Genomic DNA, 20,482 nt, shown 5'->3' on the forward strand with positions numbered 1-20,482 from the left:
ATAAAATTAGCAAGAGGAATCCTGGCACATATTCAATAATGACTTCTCATTTTAAACCATAGCTCATTTCAAGTGATCCTTATGTTCTAGAAACAGCACCTGTTCATCTTTCTGTAGATTTGTTGGCAGTCCAGGCATGAGAATGTACGAAAAATTTTCCAAGCCAAATTACTCTGTAATACCAATGGTAATATTTCACTATGTGAGACATTTGTTGATGTATTTGCCTTTAAGGCTTCTTGGAAAATGATGCAGATTGAGCCACATAGTAGACAAAGTGGTTGCTTTTTAGGATCATTGCTTGTTCATACCCTATCCCTGATAAGAGTCACTTAGGGGCCAAATGGGACTTCAAGTAGAAAGAACATTTGCACAGGGTAGATATCCCTCAAAGCTCAAGCTTGAGATGAGGAGGACTAGAGAAGGAATAGAGCCTGTGGTAGTAAGTTAGAGGCTGCCACCATGTTCTGAACTCTGTGAACTTTCAGTGTGCTCTGGGAGAATGGACAGGGATAGGCTGGGGGAAGGACAGCAGCAGGGACTGGGGGGGGGGGGAACAGGTCTGAATAGCAGCAGCCTGGAATTGTGAACAAGCCAGGCTGTGGTTTCATGCTGCCATCTGAAGCCCACCGGCAGAGGAGTTTCCTACATGGACACAAAAGGAAAGGTGATACGTCCAAATGAGTGAGTGCTGAGATGGAAGGTGGAGACAGAGGGTCAGGACCCAGATTTTGATTAGAAAGTTATCATAAGTCAACTAAGGTCAGCCAGGCAAGGAAGAAGCAGGCAAGAAGGATTTTTAATAGTAACAAGCATCAGGAACTTGATCTAGGGAATCTAGGTCTAAGAGGTCAGGATCTGGGCAAGAGGTCTGAGTAAAAGAACTAGGATAACTCGCTTCTTTGCCACAAGTCTCCCCTCTCTCAAATCCATCTTACACAGCATTTAGATCCCGAACTTGACATTTATCACTCCTCTGCTCAAAAAGCTTTGAATGACTCCCTGTTGTTTAAAGGACCAAGTTCTAACTCCCTAGTGGGGTATTGAAGAACTTCAACAATCTGGTCTTAACCTAATAAGCACTCACCTTCCTAATTCCACCATTCCTGGCAGAGTGGTGTGTTTTTGTTTTGTTTTGTTTATTGTCCAGACATAATTTGCTTTCCTGCTGTCTGAGCACCCAGGATGAGACAGCAGGGTCTTACCCCTTCACCTGTCCTGGTGTCCTGCTATAGAATACTTGATTGGTGGACCATGTTGCCAGTTACCACAGTCCTCTCTCTGTTCATATCTTATTTGACGTCACAGCAACATCTGACAATCTCCTAAATTCTTGTTGGTTTTTCCTCTTCTAGTTGACTGGTAAATGCTGAAGTACCTTGGGAATTTGTCCAAGCCTGGCTCTTTTGACTCTTTAAAAGAAATTTTTTTTTTAAGATTTTATTTATTTATTCGACAGAGATAGAGACAGCCAGTGAGAGAGGGAACACAAGCAGGGGGAGTGGGAGAAGGAGAAGCAAGCTTCCTCCTGAGCAGGGAGCCTGACGTGGGGCTCAATCCCAGGCCCCTGGGATCATGACCTGAGCGTCTGCCTTCGGCTCAGGGCGTGATCCCGGCATTGTGGGATCAAGCCCCACATCAGGAGACAGCCAACGAGAGAGGGAACACAAGCAGGGGGAGTGGGAGAAGGAGAAGCAAGCTTCCTCCTGAGCAGGGAGCCTGACGTGGGGCTCAATCCCAGGACCCTGGGATCATGACCTGAGCCGAAGGCAGACGCTCAACAGCTGAGCCACCCAGGCACCCCTCTTTTTAGTCTTTTCATTCTTACCCTGGCTGCTCTCATCTGTGGTGGACTAAATTATGGACCCCAATTTCACTCCCCCGCCCACCAGTTCCTGCATCCAGGGTGTCATCATAGGCTGAGTCCGGGACACGTAACTTGCTTTGGGTAAGGATATACTGGTGAAAGTAAAGGTGTATCATGAGCCCAGCACTTTTTAAAAAATTGAGATATAATTGACATGTAACATTATATAAGTTTATGGTATATGATGTATTGATTTGATACATTTATATATTGCAATATGGTTACTACTGTGGATCTAGCTAACAGCTCTCTCACTTCATGTGATTATCTTTTTCGTGTGTTAAGAACATTTAATATCTCGTCTCTTAGCAACTTTGAAGTATATAATACAGTATTTTGGACAATAATCAGTATTCTGTGCATTAGATCTCTAGAATTTGTTCATCTTTTAGGTGCAAGTTTCTACCCTTTAACAACATCTCTCTGACTCCCCCACACCCTGGCCCCTGGTAACCACCATTCTATTCTGTTTTTATGAGTTTGAATTTGGCTTTTGTATGTATGTATGTATGTATGTATGTATGTATGTATGTATTTATTTATTTAAGATTTTTATTTATTTACTTGACAGAGAGAGAGAGACAGCCAGCAAGAGAGGGAACACAAGCAGGGGGAGTGGGAGAGGAAGAAGCAGGCTCCCAGCGGAGGAGCCTGATGTGGGGCTCGATCCCAGAATGCTGGGATCACGCCCTGAGCCGAAGGCAGATGCTTAACGACTGAGCCACCCAGGCATCCCTGAATTTGGCTTTTTTAGATTCTACAAATAAGTGAGATCATACAGTGTTTGTGTTTCTCTGTCTGACTTACTAAGCATAATGCCCTCAAGTTCCATCCATGTTGTCACATATGGCAGGATGTTCTTCTTTCTCGTGGCTGAATAATGTTCCCGTGTGTATATATATTCACCACATCTTCTTTTATCTATTGATGGATACTTAGGTTGTTTCCCTATCTTGGCTATTGTGAATAATGCTGCAGTGAACCTGAGAGCACAGATATCTCTTTGATACCTGTTTTCATTTTCTAAGACTTTCTCAAAACCTTGCATGTTTCCTCTCCCTCACTTGAGCCTCTGCCATTGCCTATCTGGCCTGCTGGTCCCAGGAGGATGAGGCATACAGAGTACAGCCCCTCACCTCGCCCTACAGATAGAAGCAGAGATGCCTCGATTGAACCCCAGTCAATCTGCAGGTGTGAACAAAAATAAATTATTGTTGGGGCACCTGGGTGGCCCAATTGGTTAAACATCTGACTCTTGATCTCAGCTCAGGTTTGATCTTAGGGTTATGAGTTCAAGACCCATGTTGTGCTCCATGCTGGGCATGGAGTCTACTTAAAAAAAATTATTGTTGCTTTATGCCACTGAGGGTAGTAATGGTTATGTAGCAGTAGCAAACCAACATATCATCTATTTGTCTGTTGTTTCCAAATACAAATTTTAGCCTTTCACCTCTCTTCTGTGCTCCAGACTTCTGTATCCAGCTGACTACTTGGCATCTCTACTTGATGTTTAATAGGTATCTCAAATGAAAAAAATCTAAGATGGGATTCTGTATTCATCCCTAAATTTGCCTTTTCCTCTCTCAGTCTATACCATCATCCTTCTATGACTAGGAGTCATTTTTGATCCTCCCTTTTCTCACTTTCCACATTTAATCCATTAGCAAGCCCTGTATGAGTTTTTTCCTACAGAGTTCTGCATGTAAATACATCCACTTTTCTAATCTTCATCAATATACCATCTCTTGTCTAGAAAAGTTCAGTGAACTTTTAGTTGGTCTTTCTGCCTTCACTTTTCTCCTTCCTTCCACCCATTCCTCACATAACATCCAGAGTGATGTTTTAAAAGAGTAAATCAGGGGCGCCTGGGTGACGCAGTCGTTAAGCGTCTGCCTTCGGCTCAGGGAGTGATCCCAGCGTTCTGGGATCCAGTCTCACATCAGGCTCCTCCGCTAGGAGCCTGCTTCTTCCTCTCCCACTCCCCCTGCTTGTGTTCCCTCTCTCGTTGGCTGTCTCTCTCTGTCAAATAAATAAATAAAATCTTTAAAAAAAAAATAAAAGAGTAAATCAGATCCTTCCACTTCCCTCTAATTGCTGCTCATCAATACTGAGAATAAAATCCAAACTCCTGAACGTTCTCATGTTTTGGCCCCTACCTGCCTCTTCAGACCTCACTCTATACCACTCTGTGGCCTTCTCACTGCTCTTTCTTTTTGCACATCAGACTGTTAGTGTATTCTGACCTAGGGGACATGGTACTGGCTATTTCCTTTAATAAGAATGCTCTTGCCCCTCTATTTATATGGCTGTTGCCTCCTTGCAATATAGTTCTATCAGCTTAAATATTACCTCCTCAGAGAGGCCTTCCCTGACGTCTTTATTTTAGATGGCCACTCATGCTTACCGTCGTGTCTGCTGGGTGGAATGCCTACTGTTGGCTGCCCTAGCCTCCGCAGTGGAGGCTCTGCTGCCCCAACTGCTGTGAGCGCTGTTGGCAGACAGTCTTCAGCTGTCAGCCCTTTTAGGGATTGCTTCAGCTGCAGAGAGCAAGGCCACGCCCACACCCAGTGAGGGTATAATAGTCAGGACAACTGTGAAGGGTCATTCCACTTTACCGTTCCCTAAGGGGTGGGCTGAGGCTGTGGTTGGGCCTGCCTTGCCACCAGCTTCTCTCTCTGCCCACTTCTAGTTCCTTCTCCTCTCTCCCACAGGTACTGATTTTAAGGACCCTCCTTAGTAAACAGTTTGCATTCTAAACTCCACCTCAGTGTCTGTTTCTCAACACCAGGGAAGCCTTATTTTCTTCATAGCGTTTAAAATGATTTGTAATTATCTTCCCAAATCGTTGGTAGGTTGTTTTTCCTACTAGAATGTAAGTTACAACCACGCAGAGACCTAACTTCTTCACTGTTGTATCCCCAGTGTCCTGAAGCCTGGAACATTATCATCACCATAAAAGCAAACATCTAGTATTTAGTATATGCCAGGTGCTGTTCTAAATACTTTACCTATATTAATTTACTTCATCCTTACAACAACCCTGCGAGTTAGGTGCTGTTATTTCCTGGGTTGGCTAGCCCAGGGTCACACGGATAGTGACAGAACCAGTATTTGAATCCAGGCAATCAGAATCTGGATTCGATGTACTTAACCAATCTATTATGCTATTTTTTTTTTTTGCAGCATCTGTTCAATAAATGTGAATGATTGAATAAATAAAGAAAAGGGGGTGGGGTGCCTGGATGGCTCAGTCAGTTAAGCATGGACTCTTGATCTCAGTTCAGGTCTTGATCTTAGGGATCGTGAGGTCAAGCCCCACGTTGGGCTCCATGTTGCATGTGGAGCTTACTTTAAAAAAAAAGGAAAGGAAAAAAGAGAACGAAGTAGGTGGATATGCTTTTCTAATTTGGGGATATCACCTATTTATTCATTTGACAAATATTTTTCTAAGCACTGACTTTATGCCAGGAATTATGGTGTGCACAGGGGATACAATGTGAATAAAACAGATGGGATCCTGGACCTCAGAAAGTTTGTACAATCTAATGAAAGAGAATAGATTAACAAAATGTGAAAATGAGCAAATATATTATTGTGAACTCTTACTTTCCCCCTTTTTTTTTAAAAGATTTTAGATTTTTTAAGATTTTTAAGATTTTTTATTTAGAGAGACTGCGCATGCGTATGAGTGGGAGAGGGGCAGAGGGAGAGACAGAATCTCCAGCAGACTTCCCTGAGCGAGGAGTGCAGGCAAGGCTCAATCTCACAACCCCAAGATCATGACCTCAGCCTGGATCAAGAGTCGGATGCTCAACCGACTGACCCAGCCAGATGCCCCTCCTTCTAAAGTGGTGGTCTAGAAGTATAACCAGTATCATGGCTACCCAAAATGTTTGGTTTCCTTTTCAATTGGATGTATCCTTTCAGGCCATCGGAGTACCACCTATACCTGTTCTATAGGGTATACTATTAGGTAATGGAGCTGTGATAACATTTCCTACACAGTGACTTTTTATTTTTATTTTTCAAATTTAAATTCAATTAATTAACGTATAGTGTATTATTAGTTTCAGAGGTAGAGTTCAGTGATTCATCAGTTGCATATAACACCCAGTGCTCATTACATCACATGCCCTCCTTAATGCCCATCACCTAGTTACCCCGTCCCCCCACCCACCGCCCCTCCAGCAACCCTCAGTTTGTTTCCTATAGTTAAGAGTCTCTTATCATTTGTTTCCCTTCTGATTTCATCTTGTTTTATTTTTCCCTCCTTTCCTCTATGATCTTCTGTTTTCTTATATTCCACATGAGTGAAATCATATGATAACTGTCTTTCTCTGGTTGACTTATTTCGCTCAGCATAATACCCTCTAGTTCCATCCATGTTGTTGCAAATGGTAAGATTTCATTTTTTTGATGGCCAAGTAATATTCCATAGCCTCTGTGACTTTTTCATAGGGAGAAGAGATTGGAGATGCTGAACCTCCTCTTGAAGGTGGAGCCTCAAGGAAGAGTTACCCAGTCATTGTCTCAGTACTCAATTCCTGAGTCTTTTCAACAACTAATCAGAGAACCAGAAGGAAGAGAGAGATGCAGGGAGAGCCAGAGCGGTTGGCCACCTCTGCAGACTGAAAAGGCACCCATGAAGGAAGAAGCGCTGTAGTATGATGACTAGGAGCACAGAGTCTGGGACTCAGACCCGGGCTTCTACTCCCACTCGCTCACTTACTGCCTGGATTACAGTGACCTAGTTGTCTACTTGAGCTTCCTTTTCCTTACAGGTTTAAATGGCAGTAATAATCGCACCTGCCTCAGAGCTTAGCATCAGGTTGTTGTGAAGATAATGCATATAAAGCAGATCTCAGTGACAGCAGTATTTGGATTTCAGGGTCTGAGTCATCACAGTTGTTCTAAAACCACAATGTAGAGTCTGTCCCCTCTGCCTAGTTGAAATTCAAAAGCTGAGAGATTGCTGATAGATCCATTGAAAGCCGTCTTCTCTGTTATGTGTTCAACAATCTCTCATCCAGGGCCTCCTCAGCTCTGCTGCTTTGTAGTTCATTAATAGCACTCCTCCCAGGCTGACACACGATTGCTTCTCTCTATTATTTCCCCAACTGACCTCTATTTGTTAGTGTTTGAATTGTACTAGTCTTTTCCCTCTTCTACCCCTCAATTATTGGAATGAGGGCATGTGCATTCTCTATTGAAGGAAATACATACTGAGTCTGTAGCAGGGTGAAGAAAGGATTTCTCTTGCAGAGTATAATAATTATTTCTACCATGTTATCAGGGTCAGTGTTTTGGACTCCTGGTAACACTAGCCAAATTTGTATCAGTTTAAGTTCCAAAGGGACACTTCCTAATGATGGGAGAATTTTTTTTTCTTTGCCTTAATAATAATTGGAGCAACTTCTTTTGTTTTTCTGCTTATTTTTCTTCCTTACTTTGTAGAGGAGGAAAAAGGCAAAGAAGAGTTAGAAGGTAAGCAAGAAGTAAGATGTCTTCTAAACAGAATCACAAATGAGAATGAAATTTGCAAGGGATATTCAAACAGGAGTGATCCAGGGGAATCAGTTGGGCCTAGAAAAAAACACAAGAGCATTTGGGTTTTTGGACCTTGAAAGGAGTGAACAGTTGTAAGTCATCATGGATGTGGATTTCCAAAGCTTAAGGAATAAAATATTTTGCAAAATTTCCAGGTCACAAACAATTGGCTCAGTACTCTGAAATAGCAATGCTTTATGTTGAGAATCTTCAAACTTCTGAAATCTGTCATTGCCTAAGGATTATCAAAGCTTGAGGATAATTTACCAAATCCCAGGTTGACCTCCTATAGAATTAGCTTGTGGTTCATGATTTAAAAAAAGGCAAGGAGAGAATTTGTAGTTAATTACTAGGCCCTGGTCTAGTAAATGTACAAAGCACACAAGGATGGTGCTGGAGTTTTGACATGAGTGGAGGGACTTGAATTCTTTTACAACTGGAATGTGCTGGAACTTCGCAACGGCTTGAAAGAATGCCTAGAATTTCTTTTTCTATTATGGTCACTGTTATTTCTCACAGAAGCAAGTGAATCTTCTCGAGCCACCCTGGTTCCAGGAGATGAGTGCCCAGCAGGCTTTTGGGGAGAAAAGCTGGCCATGCACTATGGTTTGGGCACTTGGGGATCCCTGTGTTTCTCAAGCATAGGTGTTAGAACTGTTGTAAATCTTTAAAGCCAACAGGAAAATTAAGGAGCATGGCACAGAGCAGGACCTTGTCAGCTCTATAATGGGCGGAAGAATTCTGCTACTTTCCTCCAGGCGCTTAGTGTAACTCAAAAAAAACGCCTGCTTTCTGGTCATTATCCAATTATAACAGCTTTTCACTTGGAAGAATTTAGTCCTTTATAGCTTTCAGTTCATCTGGGGGGAAACAGCGTTCAGTACAATCAGGATGAGGGGATCTATGGCACTGAATTTTCCCTCAGTGATGGAAGAAGAGTATTTCTCTTAAATCAGGGCAGTGCGTACTTGATAAATAAGCCCTAGAATGTGGATAGAGAGTAGGAATTATTATAGCTATCTTCTGGAGGTCATCCCCCACTAGAATGTGAGCTCTAAGAGAGTAAGGATTTTGTTTTGTTCACTGCTATATTCCCAGGGCCCAGAACAGTGCACACTGCATAGGAAGGTCATAAGAAATATCTAAATTTAATTATTAAATTAATAAATGAAGATCTACAGTCGAACAAATGCTGGGAAAGAAAATGAGAACTTTAAAGCAGTATTGTGTGGTTGAAGGGGACATAGCATTTGGAATAAGATATCTGTTTTGACTACTTGGCTCTGCTAGTTACTGGCTAGTTACTGGCCCTGGGCAAGTTACTTTACTCTTCTTTTTTTTTTTTTTTTTTAAGATTTTATTTATTTATTCATTCAGCAGAGATAGAGACAGCCAGCGAGAGAGGGAACACAAGCAGGGGGAGTGGGAGAGGAAGAAGCAGGCTCATAGCAGAGGAGCCTGATGTGGGGCTTGATCCCATAATGCCTGGATCACGCCCTGAGCTGAAAGCAGACGCTTAACCGCTGTGCCACCCAGGCGCCCCCTACTTTACTCTTCTTAACCTCATGTTCCTTACCTGTAAAATAAGATAACAACACCTACTTCAAAAGGTTCTGAGGATTAATTGAGATGAAGATTGTGATGCTTCTACCCCTATCCTTCCATAAATCATGTTGCTCCAATAAGGCATTCACATAAGGGACTGCCTACTCAATGGGAGAATAACATAGGCATGCTTCTACTTATTGCCATAAAAATAGATTATAAGGAACTCTTCATGTTGTAGGGCATTTATCGTTGTTGTTGTTTTTTACACATGTGTTATTTTATTTTCTGTTTAAAAAGGGAAAACACATTTCATAAAGATATTGAATTGGAACCGTGAAAAATCAGCTATGGCCAATATGAGGCTTTAAACATCACTTCTCAAATAGCTTTTACCTAATCCTACTAGATAACATTTGGGGGCAAGTGAAAACTTGGAGCAGTGTTTTCTAAACTTAGTCTTCTTTCCTGAGATATTCAATGAAACCTGTACAATTTTGGAGGTTGCTAATTAAGTGTTCTTATAGATACTGCATTAAAAAATGTATTCATTGTGTTTTTGCTTCAAACTGCTTAGTATAACATTTATCAAAGGCAGAGCACATGCTGATAAAAATATCCAGTTGTGTATTCTCAAATGTTATAAAAAGCTCTCTAGGTTGCTGAAGGTCACTGCTGGGCAAGTCTCCATGCGTAAGAGGGCAGAGTGCATATGTAACGTGAGTGTTTCTGAGGTTAAGGAATTTTATTTGTTGTGATACAAGTTGTGTATATTTCTTTGATTTTCTCTCCATACCTATCAAGGAAAGAATAATCCTAGCTTTTATTTCTTGTTTACAGGAATGGGAAAGAAAAATGTTAAGTCTTTGTGGTTTATTATTTTATTTGTGGGTTGAATCCTCATTTCTGAGAGAGGGTAAGTTAGGCAGTCCCCCATGTTTTCCTTTCCCAATGTCACTGCTTTTTCACCTTTCTCCTTACTTCTTAAGTCTTTGACTGGGGTACAATTGAGTGTGTCAGCAGGACTGCCACTGCCTAAGTGGAAATTAGGAAGCTGCCTAAGCAGTCTGATTTATGAGGCATTGAAAGGCACATCTGACCAAAAATAATTTTTCCACCCTCCTGCCATCGGTGCCTGAAATTCCCATGATAAGAATCAACCATTAAAAATTTTCTGCAGACACGCATGGTTTATTTGGGTCAATAATGCATTGCATTAGGGAAAAAGAGGAAAGTGGGAAAATGGGAAAGTATCTCATTCGAAAGATTTTATCTTCTGCATCTCTCAGTCTCTTGGTCAGGGGTAGCATCTTGACAAATCAATATACTATTTAAGGCTGGAGGGAAATTGGGAATTAGAGTCTTGTATTGGATCTTCTTGTAGACTGAGAGCAGTATGAAGCCAATGAGCCCTGGGGAGGAGATTGCCCAAAGTAGACTGAGAAGCTAAGATATCAAAGACACATTTATATGTTTCACAATTCTGTTTAAGGCCAGGTTAGGAGGTAGGGTACACAATAGCTGGAGGGATCTCCTTTCAATTCTCCTTTTCTACCATCTTAGTTCTTGGGTAACCATAACAAGACTAATGATTTCCTTATTCATAAAATAACATTGTGATGAAGGCCAAGTAGATTTATGACCAGAGGGAGATACATTTGTAGAAACAGAACTAATGATTATGACTTTGTTGAGACTATTCTGAAAAGTGTAGAGAGCAGTGTTTCTGGTACTTATTAAATTGTCCATCCCTGGTCCCCAACCAGACCTTCTTAAACAGATATTCTGAGGTAGGGACCTGGGACTCTACTTTCTAACAAACATGTCTGCTGATTTTTATGAACATTATTTGAGAATCACCCGTTGAGAAGCATTAATAGATCGTAGAAGAGGATAATTAAGGTGCAAATGCTAGCTTTGCTGCTTACCTATTTCGTGATGTTGGGCAAGCTATTCGACCCTCTGGTTCTCAGTTTCCCCATAATGATAGTAGTGACTCTGCAAGGTTATTGAGTGAGGTCTGAGGAGATAAGTCATGTGAAGTTTAGCACAGCACCTGGCATCTAATAAGGGCAAAAGTGATAACCATTATTATGATGAGTATGTATGTTGAAAAAGACCCCTAGGCAATGCTTACTGACATTAAATACTTTGTTTACTATTTACTTTGTTAAGGATACATTTGAAATTCTGTTTCAATATGTGGTAAATTTCCTAATTACAATTACCTAATGTTTCTGTGTTGCTTTATCATCTTTTGCTTTTCTGTCTCCTCAAACATAACTAACAGCAAGAGACTTGGATGGAAAAATTTTGTAATAAATATTCAGAACTATCTCACATAAATCATGGTATCTAGCAATAGAAGAATTGGTTAACTGAGTATGTTCTACTTTGAAATATTTTGCATATCTTTACTAGAACAGACCCCCTGGTTCCTATCCCAGCTGTTGCTTTTCTTTATTCATATATATATATATATATATATATATATATATATATATATATATATTAAGATTTTATTTATTTATTTGACAGAGATAGAGACAGCCAGTGAGAGAGGGAACACAAGCAGGGGGAATGGGAGAGGAAGAAGCAGGCTCATAGCAGAGGAGCCTGATGTGGGGCTTGATCCCAGAATGCCGGGATCACGCCCTGAGCCGAAGGCAGACGCTTAACCGCTGTGCCACCCAGGCGCCCCTCATATATATATTTTTAATACATTTTAAAAATATCTTATTTTTAAGTAATCTCTACACCCAACATGGGATTTGAACCCACAACCCCAAGATCAAGTGTCACACGCTCCACCAACTAATCCAGTCACATGCCCCTATTCTCTTATATCTTTATCCCTTGTGTCCTGCCCCTTGATCTCGCTCCTTGGTTGACCAAGTGCCTAATTCTCTATTTTTTCTGTTTTCTTGTCTCTTTCTGGTGTAATTTCTTCTCATTCATCTTGTAAGCAGAATTACTCCATACAGCAAAAGTCAGAGCTGAGAAAATTGACTTGGAATGCTGTCGAATTTCACAGCAGCTTATTCAGGGTTGGTGTTGATAAATACACATGCAGACTTTATGCCTAAATAGATCTCAGAATGCCAGACCAAGAGGAGAACAGCAAAGGTAAAAAATGGACTCTTACTAGTTCATATTGGTATAAATGATGGTAAACAGTATTATCCTAATGGCAATGTAAAAATGAAAGTCAGTAGAAAATTATGTAATTGCAGGGTGGAATAATGGGATACATTATAATCTGGAGTATGGAGGAGAACTGGGAGAAATGCTGACTTTCAGTGTTCTTCCTTCAACTGCGATCTAAAAGAAACAGCTGATGAGGAAAATGGTGCAGTTGGTATCACTTCCCATGAATTCCTTTCTAAGGGCCAGAATCCCTTTTTAGTGGTGGAAATATGAACTCTGGGAAGTAGAATTTTTGGGTTCAAATCCAGGCTCCACAATTGTAAGCTGAGTGTCCTTGGACAATTTAGTTAGTCTCCCTGTGCCTCAGTTTCCTTATTTGGGAAATAGAGATAATAATAGCACACACTTCAGGGGTGCTTAGGAAGATCAAATGGCAATAACACACAGAAAGCACTTAGAAATGTACATACCTTGAAGTAAACTTTCAATTATCAATTGCTATCGACGTTTTAATCTATGGTATTTTTTATTTGCTAAGCTTGAAATCCTTGGTGGTATCCTAACGGGGAAGAAGGTATCCAGGGAATTTCTGGCCAGACCAATTTGCTCATACTGTGAGAATTTGTACGGTAGTTATTTTTCTTTCTGGGAAGCAAGGTTCCCTGCCTGGCTTCTGTTCACCCCTTTATTCAGTTAAGTGCACTATGATTTGATCATTTCTAGTAAATCTTGGGATATTTTTGGATTTATAAATCAATTCATTGCTAATCCACCTGTGAGTACATATTAAGAAACCAGAGATGTAGTCAGCATGTTCTAAAACCCTCCCTTAACAGGACGTGCGGCTCAATTCTGGAAATATCTATTTGGTCCAGTGCATCTTTCTTTCTCATGACTAACATTCTGCTTTTTGTTGTTGTTGTTGTTGTTGTTATTCAGCATATGTGAATTGACTAATAGTAAATCTGGGAATTTGTCATTTAAAATATTATGGGTCTCAAACACAGCCAGTAATGCTCAAAAAAGTAGAGAAATGTTTAAATCCCTTTGGCAAAAGTGTAGGAAAGCAAGGTAAAGGGCATCATTCTTCAAAAAAGTGTTCTCAGACAAATCATTCTCCGAGAGACTTAAAATAACATCAGTCATGCAAGGCACACCCCTTTACTTCTATTCCATTTTTATCATATCAATCTCCCTTGCAAAATTGAGGTTGTTCATAAATATTTTCCTTCCAAACTGTGGGAAATAAGTCATGAGTAACTTTGGCTCTTTGATAAAGTTAGGTTAGGGGACTGCTTATCATTGAAACAATGAACACAAAAGCAATTCAGTCCTGGGGCCTCTGACAAAACTCCTCAATACCCAGGCGGTGCTCACGCTCCTTGTTCTCAGGCATTCCAGGGGAGTGGCCACAGGACAGCCCACACAAGGAATTTTCAAGGTCCCTTTTCCCACCCTTCAGAATTGATAAGTCTCTGATCCTTTAGAAAAGGATTTGTTCTGCAAGAAACCAAAGTATCCCAAAGAACTATGTTTACCCGTAATGAGCCTTGCTCTCTGTTTAATATAGCCAGAAGGACACTGCTTTTTGGACTCGTGGTCACATCCCCACAGATTTGACCTCATTTGGTGGACACTATTAAAAGATTATCCTATTATTGAGAATTTCCATTGCATCACATACTAAATATTAGTAACATTCCTCTATGGGGAAAGTGATGTAATAAGAGGACATAGACTGAGTTGACCTCAGGCAAATTATACAGATAGGTATGTGGACATTACGCAACTGATCTGCTGAATAATAAAGCCCAATGGTACTGGGAGTAATGCTCTGGGGGCAGAGACTTTCCTAGTATCTCTTGAAGGAGGTGAAGCCATAGATGGAAGTTTTATTTGACTCTGTTGCCTCGGTACTGTGATGGTTATTTTGAAAGACGCCAAGGAGGAGAAAGTGTAGATAGAAAGTGTGACAGAACGATGAAATAACAGAATGGGGATGGAGCCTTGAGGTGGCTTGCTCACACTTTGAAGGGTAGGGAACATGGGGGTTCTTTTTTTTTCTACTTTGGAAGCCAAATGATGCTTATAAGGAATTAAAACTGCAGTTGAAGGGCTGCAGGTGATTTAAGAATGAAGATGTTAAACAGTTATAACAATGAGTTTTTTTTTTAATGTTGCCAGAGAAGGTGTTGAAAGAGCACCTAAGGAAGAAGATTCCAGTTAAAAAGGGATGGGAAGACATACAGGAGCCCCAGAATTTAGCAAACTCATAAAAATTAAACTTTTAGTTATAACTTCACTTGAACAGACTTTACACACAATTGATTAAATTTTAATTGTTAAAAAAATAAATTACAAAAGTAGTACATGATCAATAAAAGACTGTCAAGCAAAATAAAAAGTGAACATTTCCCCCCCATCTTTCCCTTACAGGGGTAAATACTGCTGTGATCTAACTTTCAGGCCTTGTAGATCACTGTTTATATTATAAATGTGTTCTGGGGTAGGTGTTATTACTATATGTATTGTTCTGTAATTTTTTTTGACAATATGTACCTTTTTCTACTCTTAAAAAACTGACATTTGTATTCTTTTTAATGGGCAACAGTTATTTTAAATAAAGTGAAATGGAAAACAAGGCTCCTTGGCAATTCTGAAACTTAAGAAAATCCTATATTTGATATGTTTAAAATATTTTTCTTGATGTGATATACTTACCAACATGTTTGATAAGTTGCTTGTAAATGATACCCTACTAGATGGCATTCCACCTACCAGAGTAAGATAGGAAAAGATAAGACATGCTACAGGTTATAAAAGCAGATTTCATGAGTATGTATAGAATAATTCCAATTCTATAAAAGGTATGTACATGCATAGAAAGCAATCTAGCAGCCTAGGCACTAAAATGCTAACAGCTGTCATCACAGGATAGTTTAAATATGGGTTTTTTTTTTCCTGATTTTTCTGTATTTTCTTTTCTTTTCCTTTCTTTTTAAGACTTATTTACTTATTTATTTTAGATAGAGCAAACAGGAGCGGGAGGGGGAGAGAGAATCTCAAGCAGACTCCCCACTAAACGTGGAGTCTGACATGGGGCTCAAATCTTACGACCCCAGATCATGACCTAGCCGAAACCAGGAGTCAGATGCCTAACCAACTCTGCCACCCAGGCGCCCCAGTTTTCTGTATTTTCAACAGTGAACTTGCTTTTAAAAAAGTAAATATAGTATAAAAATACACTGCATCTGATTAAAGTTCATGTCCAAAGGCTACAGAAACTAATCCTATCTGAATTAGCTTCCACTCTATCCCCACACCCCAGAGTAAAAGAGTAGAAATACCAAGCCCTTCTTTGATTTTCTTAATTTAAGGAATTAGGTTTGAGTTCCCTCATTAAGACAAAGTAATCTTTAGCAGAGTTGATCAGGAAATGAGACAAAAATCAGGAAATCATATTCCTTTATTACATATATGAAATATAAAAAAATTAACAGCAATATATATATATATATTTTTTGCAAGTCCACAGGACCTCAGGAAAAAAAAATATGTTCTGTATGTGAAGTTTATCTTATGGCACTGTGGTTTATGTTTTGTATATTCAAGTACAGGAGAAACTATTGTGTTGTGCATGGGTACAGAAGATAAGTAATAAGGAAAACTGTAGTTTGGTGAACTATCACATACATTGTGTCAAAAAAAAATGAGTAGATATAATGGCCATATACTGTTAATAAAGATAAGGAGGAAACTGTTTCAACATTCAGGTTTAAATACTAAACACAAAAATAAAACAAATTCTGTGTCTACAATAATTTTTGCCGTGTATACAAGTGCATTGCAAATAAATGAGCTTTTAAAAATTTAAAGTCCATTTCCTCTTCATCCAAGCATATTTCTACATTTAAGATTTCTTCTTCCTCTTATTTTAAAGTCTCATCTTGTTTAGTTTTTTAAAAAACTTTCCATCATGGCTGGTATCTGCGTAATCTAACCTCTAGCCTGAAGCTGAGACTTCATATGCAAATGTGTTCTCCTTTTAGGTTTTTTCCAAGTGTTCAGAGCTAAAATGTACAACTTCCTTTTGTCCACACATAGTGGCAGTGCTTCTGTTTCAGTAGGTTTTCTTACACGCGCTTTATTTTTCTGTCAACCATGGTCTTCAAACTTTCCCAACACAAGTGGTAGGTAGTAAAGTGCTTTATCCAAGGAAATACTATATACACGTGGAGAGGTTGCATTTAACACTCCACAGACCAAAGTTCACACACATCACACAAAGGAAGGCTCTTTTTTAAGAAAAACCTTTTTTTTGATAGTAGGGCTGGGGAGTCCTTAAAATCTCCTTAATTACTTTAAGTAGCACAAATATAAGTAACATATCTGAAGCTGGAAGGAGTCCTTGTTAGATGTACTGCTCTTAATGGATTACTGCTAAATATCATATGGCTATTAAAAATACTCTTAATAGTTACGAATTACAGGATCAGCGCCATAGAAGGCAGGTACCAGTGTAGGATTTTTCATTTGTCTTTACGAAACAAACCGTATTTAAACATGGCCCCCAAAGAGACAGGTTAGACTAGGCCCATGCATTGGAATATTTCTATATAGTTTGGCACTTAAAAAATTCCAGTTTTGTTTTTGAGGTCTCCTTTCCATTAAGTTTGTGTTTCGTACATAGAGAAGTGCCATTATGTGCTATATACCTTTGTTGCTACTTGCACTCTCTTTTTAAAATATCCATGACTTTTCTTCCAAGGGATGGCTTCCAGGGCTGGACAAAACTTTTCATATTCACGACGAGTTTGCCTGTTCTGACATCTTCATGTCCTGCCACAAGGTACTCCAAACCTAAAAGAGAACAAAGTTAGGGGCTATATAGTATCATAATTTTTTGAAGTGGGGGAGGAGATGTGACTTTGGTGATTTTATATGCATAGTTCACAGTTTTATATATTCATAGTTGAAATTGGGAGTCCCAGGCAGTGACAGCTGGCACTTAATAAGCATTTACTATGTGTTAAGTGGCTTACGTGTATTATTTCATTTAATCTTGAAAATAACCCTGTGAAATAGGTATTATTTTTTGTTTGTTTGTTTTACAAATAAGGCTCAGCAAGATTACAAAACTTGTTCCGTGTCTCCCAGTGAATAGCAGCACTCTGACTTAAGCTCAGGTCTGTCTGGCTGTAGAACTTTTACTTTGTACTATACCACCCTCTATGGTAAAGAAGTGAGGATTCTGTGGGTACTTAGCATTCGGCTATAAATTAGTATTTCTTAAAGACTCACCATGTATGGTAGTGCATATTAAGGAGGATTTTATAAAAGTGAAACAAACATGTGGAAAACATACTGTAAGAGAGTTATGAATTATACAAAGTGACATATATTTCCTATAGAAAGTCAATGTGTTTTTAGAATATAGGATGTTTGTTTGTGATATTAAAAGAAAAAAAAAAAGATGAGACTTCACCAGACCTTTGTAATTCAAAATTCTTTTCAGGCTTCAAATAAAAATTTTTGGCTAACGTACAGAAAAATGACAGGACAGTCTCATTACCTATACATCGAAAAAAGGAAATATGTTAATCTCCTTCAGTAGGTGTTTGTAATAATATCAATACTGGTATTTTGAAACAATTTTCTTTAATATTATAGGACAGAGCAAATAAGTAATTATGTTTATAAAAGAAAACTTTCCAAGATAAAGAGACATATACTTTAAAACTTAAGAGAAAATAGTAGTTGTTAAAATTAAACTGAGAATATCAAGTTAAACCCATGTTTTATATGTATATATGTAAATTAATATATATTAATAAAAACTATAAAAATAAAACATATTAATATCATATATATATATATTTTGTTCATTCACTGAAATGACCTAAAAAAAAGATACCCCAGTAGCAGTAAACACCTGTAATAGACATACTGTGGTCTCTAATTAAACAGATCTCACTAAAAAACAAAACAAAACAAAGCTTCTTGCAGAAATGCTATTGCAGGTCCAGGACAGGAAGATGCAAGGTAGTATGGGACATCGTATTGTGCTAAAAATCGAGGAAGCTCTCAAAAATTAATAGGGATCATTGTAAAAGGACATGGGAGCTAGTAAGAAAGGGTTACAACTTGTTAGAGTTGTGATGATTTGAGCACCAAGGAACATAATGATTGTATCTATTGAAACATACTGAATCAGCAAAAAACTGTAATTCCAAAATGATACTCAAAAAAGAAAAATCCAGAGAAAAACTAGTTTGTCATCTTTTGAAGCAGCTATTAAAACCATTACTTATTTTGAAAGGCAAGCAGCCTGGGAATTATAAGGAAAGAATTTAGCATTTATCCTGCCTTTACAATGAGAACTATATTGAATGGTAACCTATAGCCCAGCTTGAAAGAGAAAGTCCCCTTACAGAAGAATGTCAACTGGTAAATGAGGGGAATCAGAAAAACATCATTTCTCAAGCTCTAATGAAATTATTGATTCAGGAAGGATTACCAGTTGGTGGTAACATCATTAAATCAATGGTCAATGGGAAACTGGGTATTTGTGTCATGACTAAGTAACAGCACACTAATTACTTTCTAGTCTCAAAAGCGAAAACAAAACTGCCCAATGGAGTGATCAGACTGTCATCACTCTAACCTAAGGGTCAAGTTTAGCAACCTTGATAGTGGGTTATCCAGGTGCTGTGTGTCTTCTGATATGATTTAACATGAAGTACATACCCAGCAATATCTCTAGTGGATTCTAGTCAAAATGTTTATCTTGAATCTATCAAGATTTTCTTTAGAGATTACAAGAAACATAGGAGGTAGCGAGATAAGCTAAAGCACACCACAAGGAACCAACCAGACAAAAATAGAGGGTAACATAATTACAAGACTACTTGGCCTGGAGGTTTCAACACTATTTCTTCAACAACAATTAAAAAAGGAACTGTGCTTGAATAAAAGAGATTTGAAAGACTTAAAAACCAGATACAATGTATGATCCTGGACTGAACACTGACAAGGACAAACCAGTTCTAAAGGACATTTTGGGACCAGTCAGGAAATTAGAATATGGTCTGAGTATTAGAGAATATGAAAATAAACTATAATTGAAGGCAATGATCACTAACTAAACAAAGTAGGTTGCAGAACGGAGCATACTATGATTTTATTTTGGTTAAAAAATATAATACATACATGCATAGAGAAAGACCTTGAAGGATTTGCACTAAGCTGTTAATAAAGAGACTCTCTGGAGGTAAGAAATGTAAAATTTTAAATTTTCCTCTAGATTTTTGTTTTTTTTGTTTTTTTTTGTTTTTTAAAGATTTTATTTACTTATTCGACAGAGATAGAGACAGCCAGTGAGAGAGGGAACACAAGCAGGGGGAGTGGGAGAGGAAGAAGCAGGCTCATAGCGGAAGATCCTGATGTGGGGCTCGATCCCATAACGCCGGGATCATGCCCTGAGCCGAAGGCAGATGCCCAACCGCTGTGCCACCCAGGCGGCCCTCCTCTAGATTTTTGTAATGTACACATGTATAGTTTCTATAATAAGCAGGTTATTTAAAATATTATTAAAAGAAATAAGCCCTAAACTTAAACATAGCTATGATGGTGTTTTCAGGAAAAAAAAAAATGGGAAAATAATGGTGGAGATTTTAACACTGGAGAGCACAAATGTAAGATGGATTATAAGGTATTTAAATTATTTAAAGAGTAACCACCTTAGCCTCTGCATGAAAAAGAATCCCAATATTTAATTACTAGACTAATTAAAATATAATGGTCTTGATATTGTTTGTATCATACCTAAAGTAATAAAATTCTCATATAAAATACAATAAATAATTTTTAGGACACTTCATTGCTAAGTTTAGTATTTGAAATGAATTTACTTTGAAACTATAAAGAGAACAAATACTATAGGAGTTTGCCATTAATTTAGAGTATGAATATACATTAAACTGAATAAATCCATTAATTATTGAGCAGCATTATGCCAAAAATGAGCATGGAAAACAATATTATCTGTTGTATCACTTACTGGCATTTACTTTTTACTTTTCTATTTTTTTGCTTTCGATGTCTACTTTACTACGTGTTTGAGGGCACAAAGTTTATTTTGTTTCCATAGACAGAGTATACTACTTTAGTGCTAGTCTTGATATCCTAAATTGACTGATGAATGAGTAAATGCATGTATGAAGGTAGGAATGAATGAATTTGCAGGGTTGCCAATTAGATTGTTCCTTTCAAAAAGTAGCAGAGGAAGCTAGTTGGCGTGTAAGGTTTCCGAATTTCTTATCAGCTTTCTTTGGCCTTAGCTATTGAACTTGTAAAAATGGAAAAACAAAGTGAAAT

General features: G+C 38.6%; 1 protein-coding gene across 2 annotated transcripts in view; it reads right to left on the reverse strand.

Moving 5' to 3' along the window:
* Window positions 1–15,554: 15,554 nt before the first annotated feature.
* Window positions 15,555–20,482, reverse strand: part of NTN4 (netrin 4) — a 108,346-nt gene continuing 103,418 nt past the window's right edge. For both annotated transcript variants that reach the window (XM_040637340.1, XM_040637339.1), the window contains exon 10: window positions 15,555–16,966. In XM_040637340.1, the coding sequence (XP_040493274.1) occupies window positions 16,830–16,966 (137 nt within the window). In that variant the 3' untranslated portion in view covers window positions 15,555–16,829. The remainder of the gene's footprint in view (window positions 16,967–20,482) is intronic.

The sequence above is a fragment of the Ursus maritimus genome, unplaced genomic scaffold (genome assembly GCF_017311325.1).
Source record: "Ursus maritimus isolate PB19 unplaced genomic scaffold, ASM1731132v1 scaffold_21, whole genome shotgun sequence".
Lineage (NCBI taxonomy): Eukaryota > Metazoa > Chordata > Mammalia > Carnivora > Ursidae > Ursus > Ursus maritimus.